General features: G+C 39.2%; 1 protein-coding gene across 2 annotated transcripts in view; it reads right to left on the reverse strand.

The window, feature by feature from the left end:
* The window catches only part of COL28A1 (collagen type XXVIII alpha 1 chain), a 186644-nt gene that overhangs the window by 100526 nt on the left and 65945 nt on the right, over nt 1–20173 (reverse strand). For both annotated transcript variants that reach the window (XM_033193259.1, XM_033193258.1), the window contains exons 16-18: nt 7521–7589; nt 4797–4865; nt 3674–3742 (exon numbers count right to left, since the gene is read on the reverse strand). In XM_033193259.1, coding sequence (XP_033049150.1) covers nt 3674–3742; nt 4797–4865; nt 7521–7589 — 207 coding nt within the window. The remainder of the gene's footprint in view (nt 1–3673; nt 3743–4796; nt 4866–7520; nt 7590–20173) is intronic.

Below are 20173 nucleotides of genomic sequence, written 5' to 3' on the forward strand. Positions count from 1 at the left end.
GTAACCAAAACAGCATGGTACTGGTACCAAAACAGAGATATAGACCAATGGAACAGAACAGAGTCCTCAGAAATAATACCACACATCTATAGCCATCTGATCTTTGACAAACCTGAGAGAAACAAGAAATGGGGAAAGGATTCCCTATTTAATAAATGGTGCTGGGAAAATTGGCTAGCCATAAGTAGAAAGCTGAAACTGAATCCTTTCCATACTCCTTATACGAAAATTAATTCAAGATGGACTAGAGACTTAAATGTTAGACCTAATGCCATAAAAACCCTAGAAGAAAACCTAGGCAGTACTATTCAGGACATAGGCATGGGCAAGGACTTCATGTCTAAAACACCAAAAGCAATGGCAACAAAAGCCAAAATTGACAAATGGGATCTAATTAAACTAAAGAGCTTCTGCACAGCAAAAGAAACACCATCAGAGTGAATAGGCAACCTACAGAATGGGAGAACATTTTTGCAATCTACTCATCTGACAAAGGGCTAATATCCAGAACCTACAAAGAACTCAAACAAATTTACAAGAAAAAAACAAACAACCCCATCAAAAAGTGGGCAAAGGATATGAACAGACATTTCTCAAAGGAAGACATTCATACAGCCAACAGACACATGAAAAAATGCTCATCATCACTGGCCATCAGAGAAATGCAAATCAAAACCACAATGAGATACCATCTCACACCAGTTAGAATGGCAATCATTCAAAAGTCAGGAAACAACAGGTGCTGGAGAGGATGTGGAGAAATAGGAACACTTTTACACTGTTGGTGGGATTGTAAACTAGTTCAACCATTATGGAAAACAGTATGGTGATTCCTCAAGGATCTAGAACTAGATGTACCATATGACCCAGCCATCCCATTAATGGGTATATACCCAAAGGATTATAAATCATGCTGCTATAAAGACACATGCACATGTATGTTTATTGCAGCACTATTCACAATAGCAAAGACTTGGAATCAACCCAAATGTCCATCAGTGACAGACTGGATTAAGAAAATGTGGCACATATATACCATGGAATACTATGCAGCCATAAAAAAGGATGAGTTTGCATCCTTTGTAGGGACATGGATGCAGCTGGAAACCATCATTCTTAGCAAACTATCACAAGAACAGAAAGCCAAACACCGCATGTTCTCATTCATAGGTGAGAACTGAACAATGAGATCACTTGGACTCGGGAAGGGGAACATCACACACCGGGGCCTATCATGGGGAGAGGGGAGGGGGGAGCGATTGCATTGGGAGTTATAACTGATGTAAATGATGAGTTGATGGGTGCTGACGAGTTGATGGGTGCAGCACACCAACATGGCACAAGCATACATATGTAACAAATCTGCACATTATGCACATGTACCCTAGAACTTAAAGTATAATAATAATAATAAATAAATTTAAAAAAAAAGAAAATGCAAACTAATCTATGATGACAAAAAACAGGTCAATGGTTAGTGGATAATTGGAAAGCAGATCTGTGGGAAGCATATTAGTGAACATACAAGAAGTTACAGAGGGATAGAAGGACAGATGGTAACTTCTGAGGGTTATAGAAATACTTATCACCTTGATTGCAGTGATGATTCCAAGGGTATATACATATCTCAAAACATTACGTTTTATACTTTAAACATGTGCATTTATTATATGCCAATTATATAATACATAGTTATTAAAATAAAAGAAAAATCCTGAATAAAACATTAGTCAGTTGAATGATCATCATAAAACATACACATAATGAACTGAGTTTATCTCAAGAATGCAAGGATGGTTTGACATCTGAAAACTCTGTAACTGTAACGTATCCTATTAAGAAGTCAACACAATTATCTTAGTAGATGCATAATTTGATAAAATCCAGTAATCATTTATATTTAATAAGTAACATTTGGTACAACTAAAAAAGAAGGGAATTACCTTAATCTAATAAAGGGTATCTATCAAAAACTTTCAGCAAATGTCACTTCTTTTGAAGTCATTTCTCTTAAACATTGTACAAGTGATCCTAGCAGTACAAAATGACAAAAAAAAAAAAATAAAAGGAAAGCTAAAAAATAATAGGTAAAACTTGATTTTCAGACAATATGATTGTGTACATAGAGACTGAAAAAGCAAGAGATTCCACAGAGATTTCACAGGGTGGCTGGATACAAAATCAACATGCCAAAACAAACAAACAAAACAAACTACAAAAAAAACCTTCTCCTATAGATCTAGACCTATACTAGTTAGTTAAAAGATGTAGAAAAAAATTCACAATTACAAAAATTTCTGCAAGGTATCTGGAAATAAATTTAACTAAAGAAGTACAAGACATTTATGGAAAAAATTACAAATATTTTCTTGAAAAATTAGAGCTTTACTCTGTAGTATGAAAGACTTACTATTTAATCTGTAGATTTAGTGCAAACCAAATGGGGTATCCTGTTAAATTTGACAAGCCAACCCTAAAATACATATCTTAGAGTCAATAATTACCAAGAAAGAAGATGAGAGTATTTTTCCTTTTAGATGACAAAACATATTATGAATCTATTATAATCAAGACAAGGAGGTAATAGCAGTGAGAGATATAAATAGACAAATGGAGTAGAACAGAGAGCTCAGGCACTGATGCTCAAAATATGGAAGCCTGATATATGGAAGAGGTGGTACTGCAAATCAGTGTTGTAAAGATGGACTATTAAATAACTGATTCTGGGGTACTTGCTTATTTATAGTAATAAAAAATAGATCCCTACATTGACCCACACACAAAAATAAATTCTGTGTGGGTTAAATACCTAAATTTTTAAAACAAAACAATAAAAATTTCAGAAAAAATGCATAAGAATATCTTTATGAATTTGAGGTCAAGAAATGTTTTAAAATAATATTCAAAAATCACAAATCATAAAGGGATAGAAATATATCAGAATTTAAAACTTCTATATACTAAGAAGTACTCTAAGTGAAAAAAATAAGTCACAGCCTAGGAGAAGATATTTGCAGTTTATATAACACAATAAGAGATATTTGTACACATTTCATATTTGCACAGATTTAGAGAAAGGAACATCATTACCTATTGCTAGCAGGAAGGTAAACTGGCACAAGCATTTTGGACAAGATTTTTGCAGTATCAAAATTGAAGACTCACATGCTCTATGATCTTCCCATTCTACCTCTAGCTGTCTATCTTCTACAAGTCAAGAAACTTGTCCTCTAACTTATACAAAAGGAAACAGAATGTTTGTGGCAGCATTGTTGGCAAAATCAAAAAGAAAGATAAGCAATTTAAATATCCACCAACATGAAGATGAATAAATATAAAATGAGATATTTTCATACAGTGGAATACTATAATGTGATTAATAGCAATGAATTAGTGGCACATAAAAACACCAATAAAACATAAGGTTGACTATAAATATATTGCAGAATGATATATCATGTAAAGTTCAAGAACACAAAAAAAGCGATATATATTTTATGGGTAAAAACGTGTAGGAAATTATAAAAACTTCAAAAGAATGATAAACACCAAATTCATGATAATGATTATGTGTGAGGAGAGAAGGGAGGGCAGTGGGATTGAGGAGCGCCAGCGGGATCCTTCAGCCACACTTACAAAGTATCATATCACTTCTGAGCAGCAGTCAGCTCACCTTTGGACCTTGTACTCCAATTCCTACTGGTCCTCGAGGGCCTGTAGGTCCCATTTGGCCTACTTCTCCCTAGTAAGAAAGGGGAATATTTTAATACAGCAGCAAAGTGAAAATAATATATTCCTGCTGTTGATCTCCTAAAACCTGTCGTATATCAATAAAGTAAAATAGTTTCATATGCTCAATTCATATATATTACCTGAAATCCCTTCAGATGGATGGATTTGCACAAGATTTGGAATATATGTAAATGAAAAATATATATAATATTTGATGTATATATGGTCTGACTTAAAATATAGGCCATATAGCATATTCAAAATTGATTTTTAAGGAGCCCCTTGTGGAGGGTATCTGGAAAAGATAGGCAGTTGCATTCTAGAACAACTAAAATTGGCACAGGAAAAGCCAAGGTAACTGCTGATCAAGAGCAATGTCATAAGCAGAGAACACAACTTGAGCTTTCAAGGACAAGCTCCAAATCAAAACTCTCAAGAATAGTCAGAGCGGTCCATTGAGCAGCTTCTCACATGGACAGCTCTAAGGAGTGCGTTCTAAGGTGAGCAGTCTCAGAGAAGTATTTTATATTGAACAATGATTCACGATTCTTAGAAGCAATATTAAGGATAACTAGTTAAATAAGTGCCATGCTCCTCCTCAAGGAAAAAATAATAGTTCCAATCTATGAGATAGTTTGATTCCCAAGTACATAAAACATTTTTATTTGTTAGGTCATTTCTGATCCCATCTCTTTAGCTATGGTTTTAGTAGTTGGACCTACTGTCAGAGTGGTGGTGAGAATGAAAGTTAGCCAACCTAGAAAGACACATAACCACTGGTTGCCTCTGTTAATATTACTGCTTGAGTTGCTAGAATAGGATCTCATAAGTAAAAGTAACAAAGAAAACAACAAATGAAAATTGCGTAAGTAAAACTTTCTTAAAGCATAAAGAATACACATTACATTTTCTAAATTGTCAGGAATATCAGTAACATTTTGCATTAAGTAGAGATCTCTGATTAAGTTCATTCTATCTGCTGTCTTCCAAATGTACTGGTACTGATCAGAAAACAGCAATTATACTATAGATATATTAAACTCTGCTCTCGTTTACAAAATTACCTTGGAACCAGGTAAGCCTTGTCCTGGGGGTCCTTGTGGACCAGGTGGACCAATAGGACCTTGGATTCCCTTTAAAATAAAATTTTATAAAATAGTATTAGTGAAATTAAGTAGTTTCAAATCCTCTAAAGTAAAACTTTAGTTCATACCCCATAATAAGTTACTTACACTCAATAAACATTTGTGGAGTGGGGTGGCAGAGGCTGCTAGTTAAACCACAATTTGCATTCTTCCCTATTTCCATATTAAGAGAAATTTTAGCTGGCCCATATGTCTGCCTAGAATAAAGACCACATTTCTCAGTCCCTGTTGCAGCCAAGAGTGGCCATGTGGGCTAGATTCTAGCCAATGGGATGTGAATGAAGTGATGTGTGTCATTCCTGGTTCATGCTAAAAGAAGAGGTATGCCTTCTCCTTCCCTTTTCCTCTTCTTCAGTAGCTGGAATTAAGAGAGGGTGGCCACCCAGGATCACGCAGATGAGGAAAGCACCCTCAGTATGGCAGACTAACAAGACTGATTAATAAAGCCACTATACCAGCTTGGAATTTTAAGTAAGGAAAATAAAATTACATCTAGTAAACCTATTTCATATCTCTGTCACATGTAGGCAAACCTATATCCCAGTTGTCCCAATATATATGTATCAGGATGGTAAATTGAAGGTTTGACCTAGGCTCTAAGAAGCAATAGTCAGTAGATACCAAACTGAAGAATGTTCAAACACTTGACTCGCTCCTTCACACTATAAAGGAGGTTTTTATACATGGGTATAAAAAGGGATGTGCACATACGTGTACATGTGTATATGTGGTTGTTTATATTTCACTCTATTTTGTAAAAGATCTGAGTTGATCAAGCCTCCAAATATGTAACAAAAATCTGTGGGCCATTTAAGAGATATTGTAAACATGTTGCTGGAAACAGAAGTCCCCTCGTAAACACATGAGGGAAAACACTCATTTTTATAAGAGAAATAGGAAGATCGAATATAACAAGAATGTAATGGATAAACACATAAAATTAAAGACAAGAACATTGAATAACTGAGGTTAAATTTAAGTAAATAAACAGAGGCTAAATTTAAGTAGAATTTATATCATTTGTCTTAAAAGGTAAATAAATGATTTTCTTGCTCAGATCATTTTACAAATAGAGGTCTCATTTCCAATCGAGATCAGCTCTCTAAGGACACATCTGCCTCAAAATTTTTTTTTTCTTTTTGAAAAGAAGAAAAGGGGTGAGAAAATGAAAGAAGTACAAGAGTTGTTTTCTTTTGTTTTGTTTTTTCCCAAGCTGAAGAAGAACAACCTCCACCAAGGAACAGCATTAAAGGCGACAAGAAGCTGTAGGTAGGAGGTCTAGAATTCACAGGCCATCTGGACAGACTTGTCTTTGAACCTCATGTTTAGCCCCATAGTGGTGACTCAGCACCAGGAGCACCACAAGACCAATGTGACAGCATTGTCCGGCCACTTTCGGGATCAGTAAGCCCCTGCTAAAACCAACAAATAAGCTACAAGGCTTGAGAATGTCTTCTGGTATCATCAAATCATGATTGGAGTAGCCCAAATATCCAGCTGTTAATTATTATCTAAATATTTATTTATACAATTATCTTGGCTTCTTCTGTACCTTAAGATTCCTAATGTGTTAGACTAGGTCCTCTGTCAAGGTTAAGGGAGTGGAAAAAGGAGTCATACCCAACAAAAAAAAGTAATAATAACAATAAATTAGCAGACAATTAGAAATAAACCCGAAGTTCATCTCAACAATGACATTTGGAATTATCTCATTTTTTAAATTCTTCTGTTCTCCCACTACCCTAGATAAAGAAAGCACTATTCATTCTCTAAGCAAAGAATAATTCAAATCTTAATCATAAATCTTAATCAAACCTAACCTGCCACTTTCTAACCAGGAGATATTTAGCATAAAACTGGATTTGCTGGTCACTTTGATTATGAAACTGCATAAGTATACGGTAAACAACAAAGTATATGGTAAACAAAAAACTACATGGTTAACAACAGTAGAGAGTACTGTTATACTATCTTCACATTATTTAGATTTATCACAATACCTAGATTTTCCAAAAGTTATCAGAAGATTTTGGAAGTGGTTCTAATCATGAACGTAGACATTCTTACAGATCTTTCTTTTCTTCTCACCAACGGGCCAGGTGTCATTTAAAAATTCTCTCTGTGGTTTGCTTCTATTCAAGAAGGGTACCCCTTAAACTAAGTGGTTACTTCTGATCCTGGTCCAAGTTTTAACTATAATACTTTTTAAAAAATTGGTATGTAGCTTGTTGGAGTGGTTGGTGGGGGGATACTACTCTACTCCTTTGGGAGAGAGTGGGGTTCAATTTTCACAAAGCTTCAAGGAGAAAAAAAATATACAAACCAGCAGGTAAGTAAACTGTTGTTCCCAAGGGGAACTAAAAATATTGCACCAAAACCTTTACCTTGTTAATTAGGTTTTAATGTTAAAAGTCACAGCCTCACGAAACACACTACCTATTTTTTAAGCCTTTGGAAGTTCTAAAAAATAAAATCTTCTCATGAAACCATCTTATCCTTCCCTATATTCATTTCGGGACTTATACTCCATTGCAATTAACTGTCAAACATACTCATAGCTGTTTGCAGGACTGGACTTCAATGAAGACCAAGATGGGGCTAGAATGTTCTGCACTGAAGGGAAAGGAAGAATGCATTAATTACCTGTTCTCCTTGACTCCCAATTCCTGGGATCCCCATTGGTCCTTGGGGTCCCACAGGTCCCATATCCCCCTGCACAGAAATATAACAATAAAATCTTATTATTTCATACTTTGCTAACCTGGAATTAGGCTATGTTAAAATCTATCTTTATACCATAAAAAAAGTTCAACATGGAAAATTATAAAACTTTATTTTATTCCTTTTAAACAGTTTATAGTTCAAATTCTCCAAAATAGTAAATGACATTTTTGCTATTTGGTCTAAGTTAGTGAGCATTTGTATAGGCTTATATTTATCAATCATTTTTCTTACAAACAAAAATTCCTGAATAGTTGTTATGACATAAACATTTCCTGCTAAGATTATAACAGAAATATTTAAAAGTAGAAAATTCATAGGATATAATAAAAATAGAATTTGAGAGACAAATTGAAGAAAAATATTTTTAAATTTTCTAAATACCCTTTCCCTCCAAATCTTATTTAAAATGCATTTTGAAAATTAAGAAATGATCTCAAGTGAATGCAACAAAATTAAAGAGCCCTATTTTTCTTCTTCCATGAAACTGAGAAAAGAAAATTAAAGTACCAGCAAGAAGAACTTAATTCATTCTTTCTGTGTCTTTATACAGATGTTTGTTGAGTGCCCATTATATGCTAGAAAGTGTTCCAAACACTAGGAAAATAACAGTGACCAAAGAGCTCAAAATCTCTGTCCTCCATTGAGCTTAGATTTTAGTAGGGGAAACAAGATAGTCATCAAGACAGGTAGACAAAATAACTAGTCTGTTGAATAATAAGTGTGAAGGAGAAAAATTAATCAGGGAAGAGAGGAGGCAGTGATGATTTTGGTTAAGATGTCCAGAGATGACGTCACTGATGAGAGGCAATGAGCCAGGTAGAAACCCAGAAGAAAAGCATTCCAGGCAGAGAAACAGCCAAAGCAAAGATGATGCCTGACATGTTCCAGAAACAGCAGGGAGACAGTGCTAGTGGAACCATCTCCATGAGGGAGAGCGGTAAACAATGAAGTCGGAGAATTATGGCAGTGGAGTCAGGTAGAAGGATTACTGGGACCTTTGAGGCCATTGTAAGGACTTGGCTATTCTCTGAGTGAGATAGGAAGCCACTGGAGGGTTTTGAGAAGGGAAGTGAGAGATCTGACTTGGTTTTTAAGGCCCCATCTGGAAACTGTATGGAGAACAGACTGAAGGGAGGTCTACATGAGAGATAATGGGGCACAAACCAGCGTGTTGAGAGCAGAAGTGGTGGGGAGTGATCAGAACCTGGAAAATGTTGAAGGTAGAGTGATGGGATTTGCTGAGGATTGAGAGGACTCCAGGATGTCTCCAAGGCTTTTGGCAGAATAGAGTTGTCATTGACCGAGAAGAAAAAGCCTGAGAGAAAAGTAAGGTTTGAGGTGGAGGGTGATATCAGGAGTTCAGTTTTGGACATGTTTAGTTTGAGATGCCTAAAATGAACATTCGAATGGTGATATCAAGTAGGTGGGGGAGGCCTGGGATGAGAACATAAACTTGGGAGCCCACAGTATATAGATGATATTGAAGGCCATAATTGAGTGACTTTGCCAAGTAATAGAAAAAAGAGACGGTCCCAGGACTGAGCCTGCCCTTTAAGCACTCCAATCATTAGAGGTCAGAGATGAAGAAGCCACAGCAGTGGAGACTGAGAAGGAAGCAACCAGAGAGACCAAGTGAAGAGAGTGTTTCAAGAAGGTGAGGAATCCATCTGTCAAATGCTACCAACAGGGCAAATAAGTTGATGACAGAGAATTGACTACTGGATTGAGTAACATGGTTAAGATGCTCATTTTAATTGCAGTTGTATTTAGACTACATTAGGGCTGCAAAACTTTTAAACAGTTGGATAGGGGGCGAAGCAAGATGGCCGAATAGGAACAGCTCCAGTCTCCAACTCCCAGCGCGAGTGACACAGAAGACCGGTGATTTCTGCATTTTCAACTGAGGTACTGGGGTCATCTCTCTAGGGAGTGCCGGACAATCGGTGCTGGTCAGCTGCTGCAGCCTGGCCAGCGTGAGCTGAAGCAGGGCGAGGCATCGCCTCACCTGGAAGCGCAAGGGGGAAGGAAATCCGTTTTCCTAGCAAGGAAACTGAGACACATAACACCTGGAAAATTGGGTAACTCCCACCCCAATACTGCGCTTTAAGGAAACAGGCACACCAGGAGAATATATCCCACACCTGGCCGGGAGGGTCCCACGCCCACGGAGCCTCCCTCACTGCTAACACAGCAGTCTGCCGCGATCTATCCGCAAGGTAGCAGCGAGGCTGGGGGAGGGGCGCCCGCCATTGCTGAGGCTTAAGTAGGTAAACAAAGCCTCTGGGAAACTCGAACTGGGTGGAGCTCACAGCAGCTCAAGGAAACCTGCCTGTCTCTGTAGACTCCACCTCTGGGGACAGCCCACAGCTGAGGTCCAATAGGGAAAGCAGCGGGGGCCGGTGCAGAGGCGAACGACTCTGTCTGACAGCTTTGGGGAGAGCCGTGGATCTCCCAACACAGAGGTTGAGATCCGAGAATGGACAGACTGCCTGCTCAGGTGGGTCCCTGACCCCTGAGCAGCCTAGCTGGGAGACATCCCCCACTAGGGGCAGTCTGACACCCCACACCTCACAGGGTGGAGTCATCCCTGAGAGGAAACTTCCAAAGGAAGAATCAGACAGGTACACTCGCTGTTCAGCAATATTTTATCTTCGGCAACCTCTGCTGCTGATACCCAGGCAAACAGGGTCTGGAGTGGACCTCAAGCAATCTCCAACAGACCAACAGACAGTCCTTCTGACTGTCAGATGGAAAACTATCAAACAGGAAGGACATCTACACCAAAACCCCATCAGTACGTCACCATCATCAAAGACCAGAGACAGATAAAACCACAAAGATGGGGAAGAAGCAGGGCAGGCAGAAAAGCTGGAAATGCAAAAAATAAGAGCGCATCTCCCCCTGCAAAGGAGCGCAGCCCATCGCCAGCAACGGATCAAAGCTGGTCAGAGAATGACTTTGACGAGATGAGAGAAGAAGGCTTCAGCCCATCAAACTTCTCAGAGCTAAAGGAGGAATTACGTACCCAGCGCAAAGAAACTAAAAATCTTGAAAAAAGAGTGGAAGAATTGACAGCTAGACTAATTAATGCAGAGAAGATCATAAACGAAATGACAGAGATGAAAACCATGACACGAGAAATACGTGACAAATGCACAAGCTTCAGTAACCGACTCGATCAACTGGAAGAAAGAGTATCAGCGATTGAGGATCAAATGAATGAAATGAAGCGAGAAGAGAAACCAAAAGAGAAAAGAAGAAAAAGAAATGAACAAAGCCTGCAAGAAGTATGGGATTATGTAAAAAGACCAAATCTACGTCTGATTGGGGTGCCTGAAAGTGAGGGGGAAAATGGAACCAAGTTGGAAAACACTCTTCAGGATATCATCCAGGAGAACTTCCCCAACCTAGTAGGGCAGGCCAACATTCAAATTCAGGAATACAGAGAACGCCACAAAGATACTCCTCCAGAAGAGCAACTCCAAGACACATAATTGCCAGATTCACCAAAGTTGAAATGAAGGAAAAAATCTTAAGGGCAGCCAGAGAGAAAGGTCGGGTTACCCACAAAGGGAAGCCCATCAGACTAACAGCAGATCTCTCGGCAGAAACTCTACAAGCCAGAAGAGAGTGGGGGCCAATATTCAATGTTCTTAAAGAAAAGAATTTTCAACCCAGATTTCATATCCAGCCAAACTAAGTTTCATCAGTGAAGGAGAAATAAAATCCTTTACAGATAAGCAAATGCTTAGAGATTTTGTCACCACCAGGCCTGCCTTACAAGAGACCCTGAAGGAAGCCCTAAACATGGAAAGGAACAACCGGTACCAGCCATTGCAAAAACATGCCAAAATGTAAAGACCATCAAGGCTAGGAAGAAACTGCATCAACTAATGAGCAAAATAACCAGTTAATATCATAATGACAGGATCAAGTTCACACATAACAATATTAACCTTAAATGTCAATGGACTAAATGCTCCAATTAAAAGACACAGACTGGCAAACTGGATCAAGAGTCAAGACCCATCAGTCTGCTGTATTCAGGAGACCCATCTCACATGCAGAGACATACATAGGCTCAAAATAAAGGGATGGAGGAAGATCTACCAAGCAAATGGAGAACAAAAAAAAGCAGGGGTTGCAATCCTAGTCTCTGATAAAACAGACTTTAAACCATCAAAGATCAAAAGAGACAAAGAAGGCCATTACATAATGGTAAAGGGATCAATTCAACAGGAAGAGCTAACTCTCCTAAATATATATGCACCCAATACAGGAGCACCCAGATTCATAAAGCAAGTCCTTAGAGACCTACAAAGAGACTTAGACTCCCATACAATAATAATGGGAGATTTCAACACTCCACTGTCAACATTAGACAGATCAACGAGACAGAAAGTTAACAAGGATATCCAGGAATTGAACTCATCTCTGCACCAAGCGGACCTAATAGACATCTATAGAACTCTCCACCCCAAATCAACAGAATATACATTCTTCTCAGCACCACATCGCACTTATTCCAAAATTGACCACATAATTGGAAGTAAAGCACTCCTCAGCAAATGTACAAGAACAGAAATTATAACAAACTGTCTCTCAGACCACAGTGCAATCAAACTAGAACTCAGGACTAAGAAACTCAATCAAAACCGCTCAACTACATGGAAACTGAACAACCTGCTCCTGAATGACTACTGGGTATATAACGAAATGAAAGCAGAAATAAAGATGTTCTTTGAAACCAATGAGAACAAAGATACAACATACCAGAATCTCTGGGACACATTTAAAGCAGTGTGTAGAGGGAAATTTATAGCACTAAATGCCCACAAGAGAAAGCAGGAAAGATCTAAAATTGACACTTTAACATCACAATTAAAAGAACTAGAGAGGCAAGAGCAAACACATTCAAAAGCTAGCAGAAGGCAAGAAATAACTAAGATCAGAGCAGAACTGAAGGAGATAGAGTCACAAAAAACCCTCCAAAAAATCAATGAATCCAGGAGTTGGTTTTTTGAAAAGATCAACAAAATTGACAGACTGCTAGCAAGACTAATAAAGAAGAAAAGAGAGAGGAATCAAATAGACGCAATAAAAAATGATAAAGGGGATATCACCACTGACCCCACAGTAATACAAACAACCATCAGAGAATACTATAAATGCCTCTACGCAAATCAACTAGAAAATCTAGAAGAAATGGATAATTTCCTGGACACTTACATTCTCCCAAGACTGAACCAGGAAGAAGTTGAATCCCTGAATAGACCAATAACAGGCTCTGAAATTGAGGCAACAATTAATAGCCTACCACCAAAAAAAGTCCAGGACCAGATGGATTCACAGCTGAATTCTACCAGAGGTACAAGGAGGAGCTGGTACCATTCCTTCTGAAACTATTCCAATCAATAGAAAAAGAGGGAATCCTCCCTAACTCATTTTATGAGGCCAACATCATCCTGATACCAAAGCCTGGCAGAGACACAACAAAAAAAGAGAATTTTAGACCAATATCCCTGATGAACATCGATGCAAAAATTCTCAATAAAATACTGGCAAACCGGATTCAGCAGCACATCAAAAAGCTTATCCACCATGATCAAGTGGGCTTCATCCCTGGGATGCAAGGCTGGTTCAACATTCGCAAATCAATAAATGTAATCCAGCATATAAACAGAACCAAAGACAAGAACCACATGATTATCTCAATAGATGCAGAAAAGGCTTTTGACAAAATTCAACAGCCCTTTATACTAAAAACGCTCAATAAATTCGGTATTGAGGGAACGTACCTCAAAATAATAAGAGCTATTTATGACAAACCCACAGCTAATATCATACTGAATGGGCAAAAACTGGAAAAATTCCCTTTGAAAACTGGCACAAGACAGGGATGCCCTCTCTCACCACTCCTATTCAACATCGTGTTGGAAGTTCTGGCTAGGGCAATCAGGCAAGAGAAAGAAATCAAGGGTATCCAGTTAGGAAAAGAAGAAGTCAAATTGTCCCTGTTTGCAGATGACATAATTGTATATTTAGAAAACCCCATCGTCTCAGCCCAAAATCTCCTTAAGCTGATAAGCAACTTCAGCAAAGTCTCAGGATACAAAATTAATGTGCAAAAATCACAAGCATTCTTATACACCAGTAACAGACAAGCAGAGAGCCAAATCAGGAATGAACTTCCATTCACAATTGCTTCAAAGAGAATAAAATACCTAGGAATCCAGCTTACAAGGGATGTAAAGGACCTCTTCAAGGAGAACTACAAACCACTGCTCAGTGAAATCAAAGAGGACACAAACAAATGGAAGAACATACCATGCTCATGGATAGGAAGAATCAATATCGTGAAAATGGCCATACTGCCCAAGGTTATTTATAGATTCAATGCCATCCCCATCAAGCTACCAATGAGTTTCTTCACAGAATTGGAAAAAACTGCTTTAAAGTTCATATGGAACCAAAAAGAGCCCGCATTGCCAAGACAATCCTAGGTCAAAAGGACAAAGCTGGAGGCGTCACGCTACCTGACTTCAAACTATACTACAAGGCTACGGTAACCAAAACAGCATGGTACTGGTACCACAACAGAGAAATAGACCAATGGAACAGAACAGAGTCCTCAGAAATAATACCACACATCTACAGCCATCTGATCTTTGACAAACCTGAGAGAAACAAGAAATGGGGAAAGGATTCCCTATTTAATAAATGGTGCTGGGAAAATTGGCTAGCCATAAGTAGAAAGCTGAAACTGGATCCTTTCCTTACCCCTTATACGAAAATTAATTCAAGATGGATTAGAGACTTAAATGTTAGACCTAATACCATAAAAACCCTAGAAGAAAATCTAGGTAGTACCATTCAGGACATAGGCATGGGCAAGGACTTCATGTCTAAAACACCAAAAGCAACGGCAGCAAAAGCCAAAATTGACAAATGGGATCTAATTAAACTAAAGAGCTTTTGCACAGCAAAAGAAACTACCATCAGAGTGAACAGGCAACCTACAGAATGGGAGAAAATTTTTGCAACCTACTCATCTGACAAAGGGCTAATATCCAGAATCTACAAAGAACTCAAACAAATATACAAGAAAAAAACAAACAACCCCATCAAAAAGTGGGGAAAGGATATGAACAGACATTTCTCAAAAGAAGACATCCATACAGCCAACAGACACATGAAAAAATGCTCGTCATCACTCGCCATCAGAGAAATGCAAATCCAAACCACAATGAGATACCATCTCACACCAGTTAGAATGGCAATCATTAAGAAGTCAGGAACAATAGATATTGGAGAGGATGTGGAGAAATAGGAACACTTTTACACTGTTGGTGGGATTGTAAACTAGTTCAACCATTATGGAAAACAGTATGGCGATTCCTCAAGGATCTAGAACTAGATGTACCATATGACCCAGCCATCCCACTACTGGGTATATACCCAAGGATTATAAATTATTCTACTACAAAGACACATGCACACGTATGTTTATTGTGGCACTATTCACAATAGCAAAGACTTGGAATCAACCCAAATGTCCATCTGTGACAGACTGGATTAAGAAAATGTGGCACATATACACCATGGAATACTATGCAGCCATAAAAAAGGATGAGTTTGTGTCCTTTGTAGGGACATGGATGCAGCTGGAAACCATCATTCTTAGCAAACTATCACAAGAACAGAAAACCAAACACCGCATGTTCTCACTCATAGGTGGGAACTGAACAATGAGATCACTTGGACTCGGGAAGGGGAACATCACACACTGGGGCTATCAGGGGGAGGGGGGAGGAGGGAGGGATTGCATTGCGGAGTTATACATGATATAAACGTTATGCACATGTACCCTAGAACTTAAAGTATAATAAAAAATAAAAAAATAAAAAAATAAAAAACCAGTTGGATAGTAAACATTTTGGACTTGAGGGTCATAATAACGTCTCTTTTGTAATTGATCAATGCTGCATTGGTAGTACAAAAGTAGCCATAGATAATACATAGTGAACAAGTATACCTGTGCTCCGATAACATTTTATTTATAAAAACAGGCAGCCAGCTCCACAGCTGGCCAATGTTTGAACTAAATAAATATGTTTTTATGAAAAAAAAAAATGTATCATTTGGCAGGCACAGTGGCTCACACCTGTAATCCCAGCACTTTGTGGGGCTGAGGTGGGTGGATCACCTGAGGTCAGGAGTTCGAGACCAGCCCAACCAACATGGAGAAACCCCGTCTCTACTAAAACTACAAAATTAGCTGGGCATGGTGTCACATGCCTGTAATCCCAGCTACTCAGGAGGCTTAGGCAGGAGAATTGCTTGAACAGGGATGTGAATGTTGCGGTGAGCTGAGATCATGCCATTGCACACCAGCCTGGGAAACGAGCAAAACTCTGTCTCAAAAAAAAAATGTATCACTAGACCAAACTTTATATAATAATAAATATATAGAACCTGTACTAAGAGATGCCCTGGAATACACTCCTTAGTGTTCTACTTTCTATCAACCCTTGATCTACATAAATATTATGGAAGGAAAACATAATGGACTCAAGTTCTGGCTCAGAGCTGGATTATTCTGATTCAGAACTTGATTTCTTATGCATCAGATATTGTGCTAAATGCTTTACATCCTTTCATTTATCCTCACAACAACCCCGGTAAAGTGGTAATCCCCATTTTTCAGATGAATGTAAGTAACTCACCCCAGGTCACACAACTGTTAGATGGCAGAAGTGAGAGTCAAGTCCACTCTGACTCCAAAACCCAACTCATAGCCACTAGTTTGCAAATATTTGTTAAACACGTAAGAGAGGGTCCCTTTTTGTGCAGTGTTATTGACATTTAAATACCCACACCATAAGTACAACTTTGTTTTGTACCTTTATATATGAGAGGCCTTATCAGAGGCGTGTGTATATTATCACTTGAATCACAGACACCAAGGATCTCTGAATCTAGTGTTATATGTAAAAGAATAGGAAAGGAAGAAAGGAAAAAGAAGATGGTATTGAGGGAACAGCAGATAAAAGCTTTGCTATGTAATAATATCCTGATATTTCAAAGTGTTTTCTTTGCATGAGCTCCAGATGTAAAAATACATGCACCATGTCACAACACCACCTGAAAAAGTTAATTTACTGAACTCAAAAACAATGGTTCTGTTGTATTCAGTTCTCACTGCTCCAAAGGAAGAAAGAGCATCTTACGTATTTTTTGGAGTATTTTGGAGCTGCAGTACAACCAGAGCTAAGAGACTTGAAAAAAGAATTGTATTGCATCTAAAATTCATATCACTATTTATTTCTGCTATTTAAATACAAAACAGCTAGAAGAAATAACTACCAGCAAACAAAAATAAGTCATTCAAGATTGAAACCCAACACTTGATATAATTATGAATATCAATTGTTATTCCAATATAATATACAATATAATGATATGCTTAAAGGCTGATATATAAATGACTCTGAATTGATATGAGCTCTCTGATTTTTTACACATTTCTTATATCCTTCCCCCTCTGGCAGCTTCACTTCCACTGCTTTTTATGGCTGTATCAGCCTCTAGTAGCTTCTATCACCAGCCCCATTCCCATTTCTAATCTGGTATAATCTGCAGCTGTTGTAAAGAAAACAAATAGCCAGTGAGAAAGAGAAAAGCAATCCCTAACAACGAGGAGCTGACCTGACCCTGGCAACTAGGCTGTAGTGCCAAACACGAACAATTTGACAAATCACCAAGATCAGACAAGGCCACCCCATGACTGTGATGGACCAAGAGGAAAGCCAGACTATTCCATAATTATATCTAAGCACAGACAAAAACAGCAAACACTGTACAAAACCCTCAAATGATCAAACATCTCCAATATTGGCTAAAATGAGTGATGGCTACTTCTACCAGTTATGACTCAGCCTAACTCCATTTGTCCCAACTTCTAGATGAGATTCATTAAATACCCAATCTTAAATTTATCTCCAATTATTGATAACATTCAACCCAGAGCCCATCCCTGATTCCTTTTTTTTTTTTTTTTTTTTTTTTGAGATGGAGTCTCACTCTGTCACACAGGCTGGAGTGAAGTGGCGCAATCTCAGCTCACAGCAAGCTCTGCCTCCCGGGTTCACGCCATTCTCCTGCCTCAGCCTCCTGAGTAGCTGGGACTACAGGCGCCTGCCACCATACCCGGCTAATTTATTTTTTATTTTTTATTTTTAGTAGAGACGGGCTTCAACATGTTAGCCAGGATGGTCTCGATCTGCTAACCATGTGATCCACCCTCCTCGGCCTCCCAAAGTGCTGGAATTACAGGCGAGAGCCACCGCACCCAGCCCTGATTTCTTAAATGATTCCCAAAAATCACCTAACACAAGCACAAATCCTATAAAATATCTTTCATCCTCTTCCTGAGTCCCTGTAGGTTCATCGTATGTGGTCTCCCTCCCTACAGAGTCAGCAAGCCTTGTATTGCATCTAAAATTCATATCACTCTTTATTTCTGCTATTTAAATACAAACAGCTAGAAGAAATAACTACCAGCAAATAAAAATAAGTCGTTCAAGATTGAAACCCAACACTTGATATAATCATGAATATCAATTGGATGTCTGCCAGAGGCACTGGGAAAAGGCCACAGTGGGAAGGAAACCTCCAACTGAATTTGTAATAATTTCAACAGATTGAGAAGTCTCCTGGTCAGAACTCAGGAAAGGGCATGAATCCAGTGTGCAGACTCCACAGGCAGGGGAAGAAAGAAAGCTCTACTGACTTTCCCATTTGGGAGGCGGGAAGCCTGGGACAGGTTCTCAACCCTGCTCACCCACTGCCTGGAAACAGACTCCGTGTTGTTGGAGGAGCACAGTGGGAGTGAGACCAGCCCTTCGGTTTGCATGGGAGCTGGGTGAGGCCTGTGACTGCCAGCTTTCCCCCACTTCCCTGACAACCTGCATGGCACAGCAGAGGCAGCCATAATCCGCCTAGGTACACAGCTCCACTGACCTGGGAACCTCACCCTTATCCCCCACAGCAACCACAGCAAGACCCGCTCTAGTAGAGTCTGCGCTCAGACACACCTAGCCTTGCTCCCACTTAATAGTCCTTCCGTATCCATCCTGGTAACTGAAGACAAAGGGCATATACTCGTGGGAGTTCTAGGGCCCCGTCCGCCACCTATTGCTTCCAATACTACCATAGCTGATGCTCTCTTGAAAGTACCACCTCCCAGCAGGAGGCCAACTAGCACAAAAATACTGCACTAACCAACAAAAGCTAAGGACCTTCACAGAGTCTATTTCACCCCCCTGCCACGTCCACTGGAGCAGGTGCTGGTATCCATGGCTGAGGGACCCACAGACGGTCCACATCACAGGACTCTGTGCAGAGAGCCCCCATTACCAGCCTGGAGCCCAGTAGACTTGCTGGGTGGCTAGATCCAGAAGAGAGATAATAATCACTACAGCTCGGCTCTCAGGAAGCCACGTCCCTAGAAAAAGGGTGAGATTACTACATCAAGGAAACACTCCATGGGACAAAAGGAATTTAATGACAGCCTTGAGCCCTAGAACTTCCTTCTGACAGAGCCTACCCAAATGAGAAGGAACCAGAAAACCAACTCTGGCGATATGACAAAACAAGGTTATTTAACACCCTCCAAAAAATCACACTAGCTCACTAGCAATAGATCCCAACAAGAAGACATCCCTGATCTACCTGAAAAAGAATTCAGAAGGTGAGTTATTAAGCTAATCAGGAAGACACCAGAGAAAGGTGAAGCCCAATGTAAGGAAATGTTTAAAATGATAAAAGAAATGAAGGAAGAAATATTTGATGAAATAGATGGCATAAATAAAAACAATCAAAACTTCAGGAAACATGGATACACTTACAGAAACGCAGGCTGGGCACAGTGGCTCGTGCCTGTAATCCCAACACTTTGGGAGGCCAAGGCAGGTGGATCACCTGAGGTCAGGAGTTCGAGACCAGCCTGACCAACATGGAGAAACCCCGTCTCTACTAAAAATACAAAAATTAGCCAGGTATGGTGGCACATGCCTGTAATCCCAGCTACTCGGGATGCTGAGGCAGGACAATCACTTGAACCCAGGAGGCGGAGGTTATGGTGAGCTGAGATCGCACCATTGCACTCCAGCCTGGGAGACAAGAGCAAAACTCCATCTCAAAAAAAAAAAAAAGAAAGAAATGCAAAACCCCCCGGAAATTCTCAGCTATAGAATTTAACAGGCAAAAGAAAGAACTTCAGAGCTCAAAGACAAAGTTTTCGAATTAACCCAATCCAACAAAGACAAACAAAAAAGGATAAGAAAATATGAGCAAAGTCTCCAAGAAGTCTGGGATTATGTTAAGCAACCAAACCTAAGAATAATCGGTGTTCCTGAGGAAGAAGAGAAATCTAAAAGTCTGAAAAATATATTTGGAGGAATAATCGAGGAAAACGTCCCCACCCTTGCTAGAGAATTAGACATCAAAATACAAGAAGCTCAAAGAACACCTGGGAAATTCATCACAAAAAAGATCATCACCTAGGCACA

Source organism: Trachypithecus francoisi, unplaced genomic scaffold (genome assembly GCF_009764315.1).
Source record: "Trachypithecus francoisi isolate TF-2019V2 unplaced genomic scaffold, Tfra_2.0 Lachesis_group4, whole genome shotgun sequence".
Taxonomy (NCBI): Eukaryota; Metazoa; Chordata; class Mammalia; order Primates; family Cercopithecidae; genus Trachypithecus; species Trachypithecus francoisi.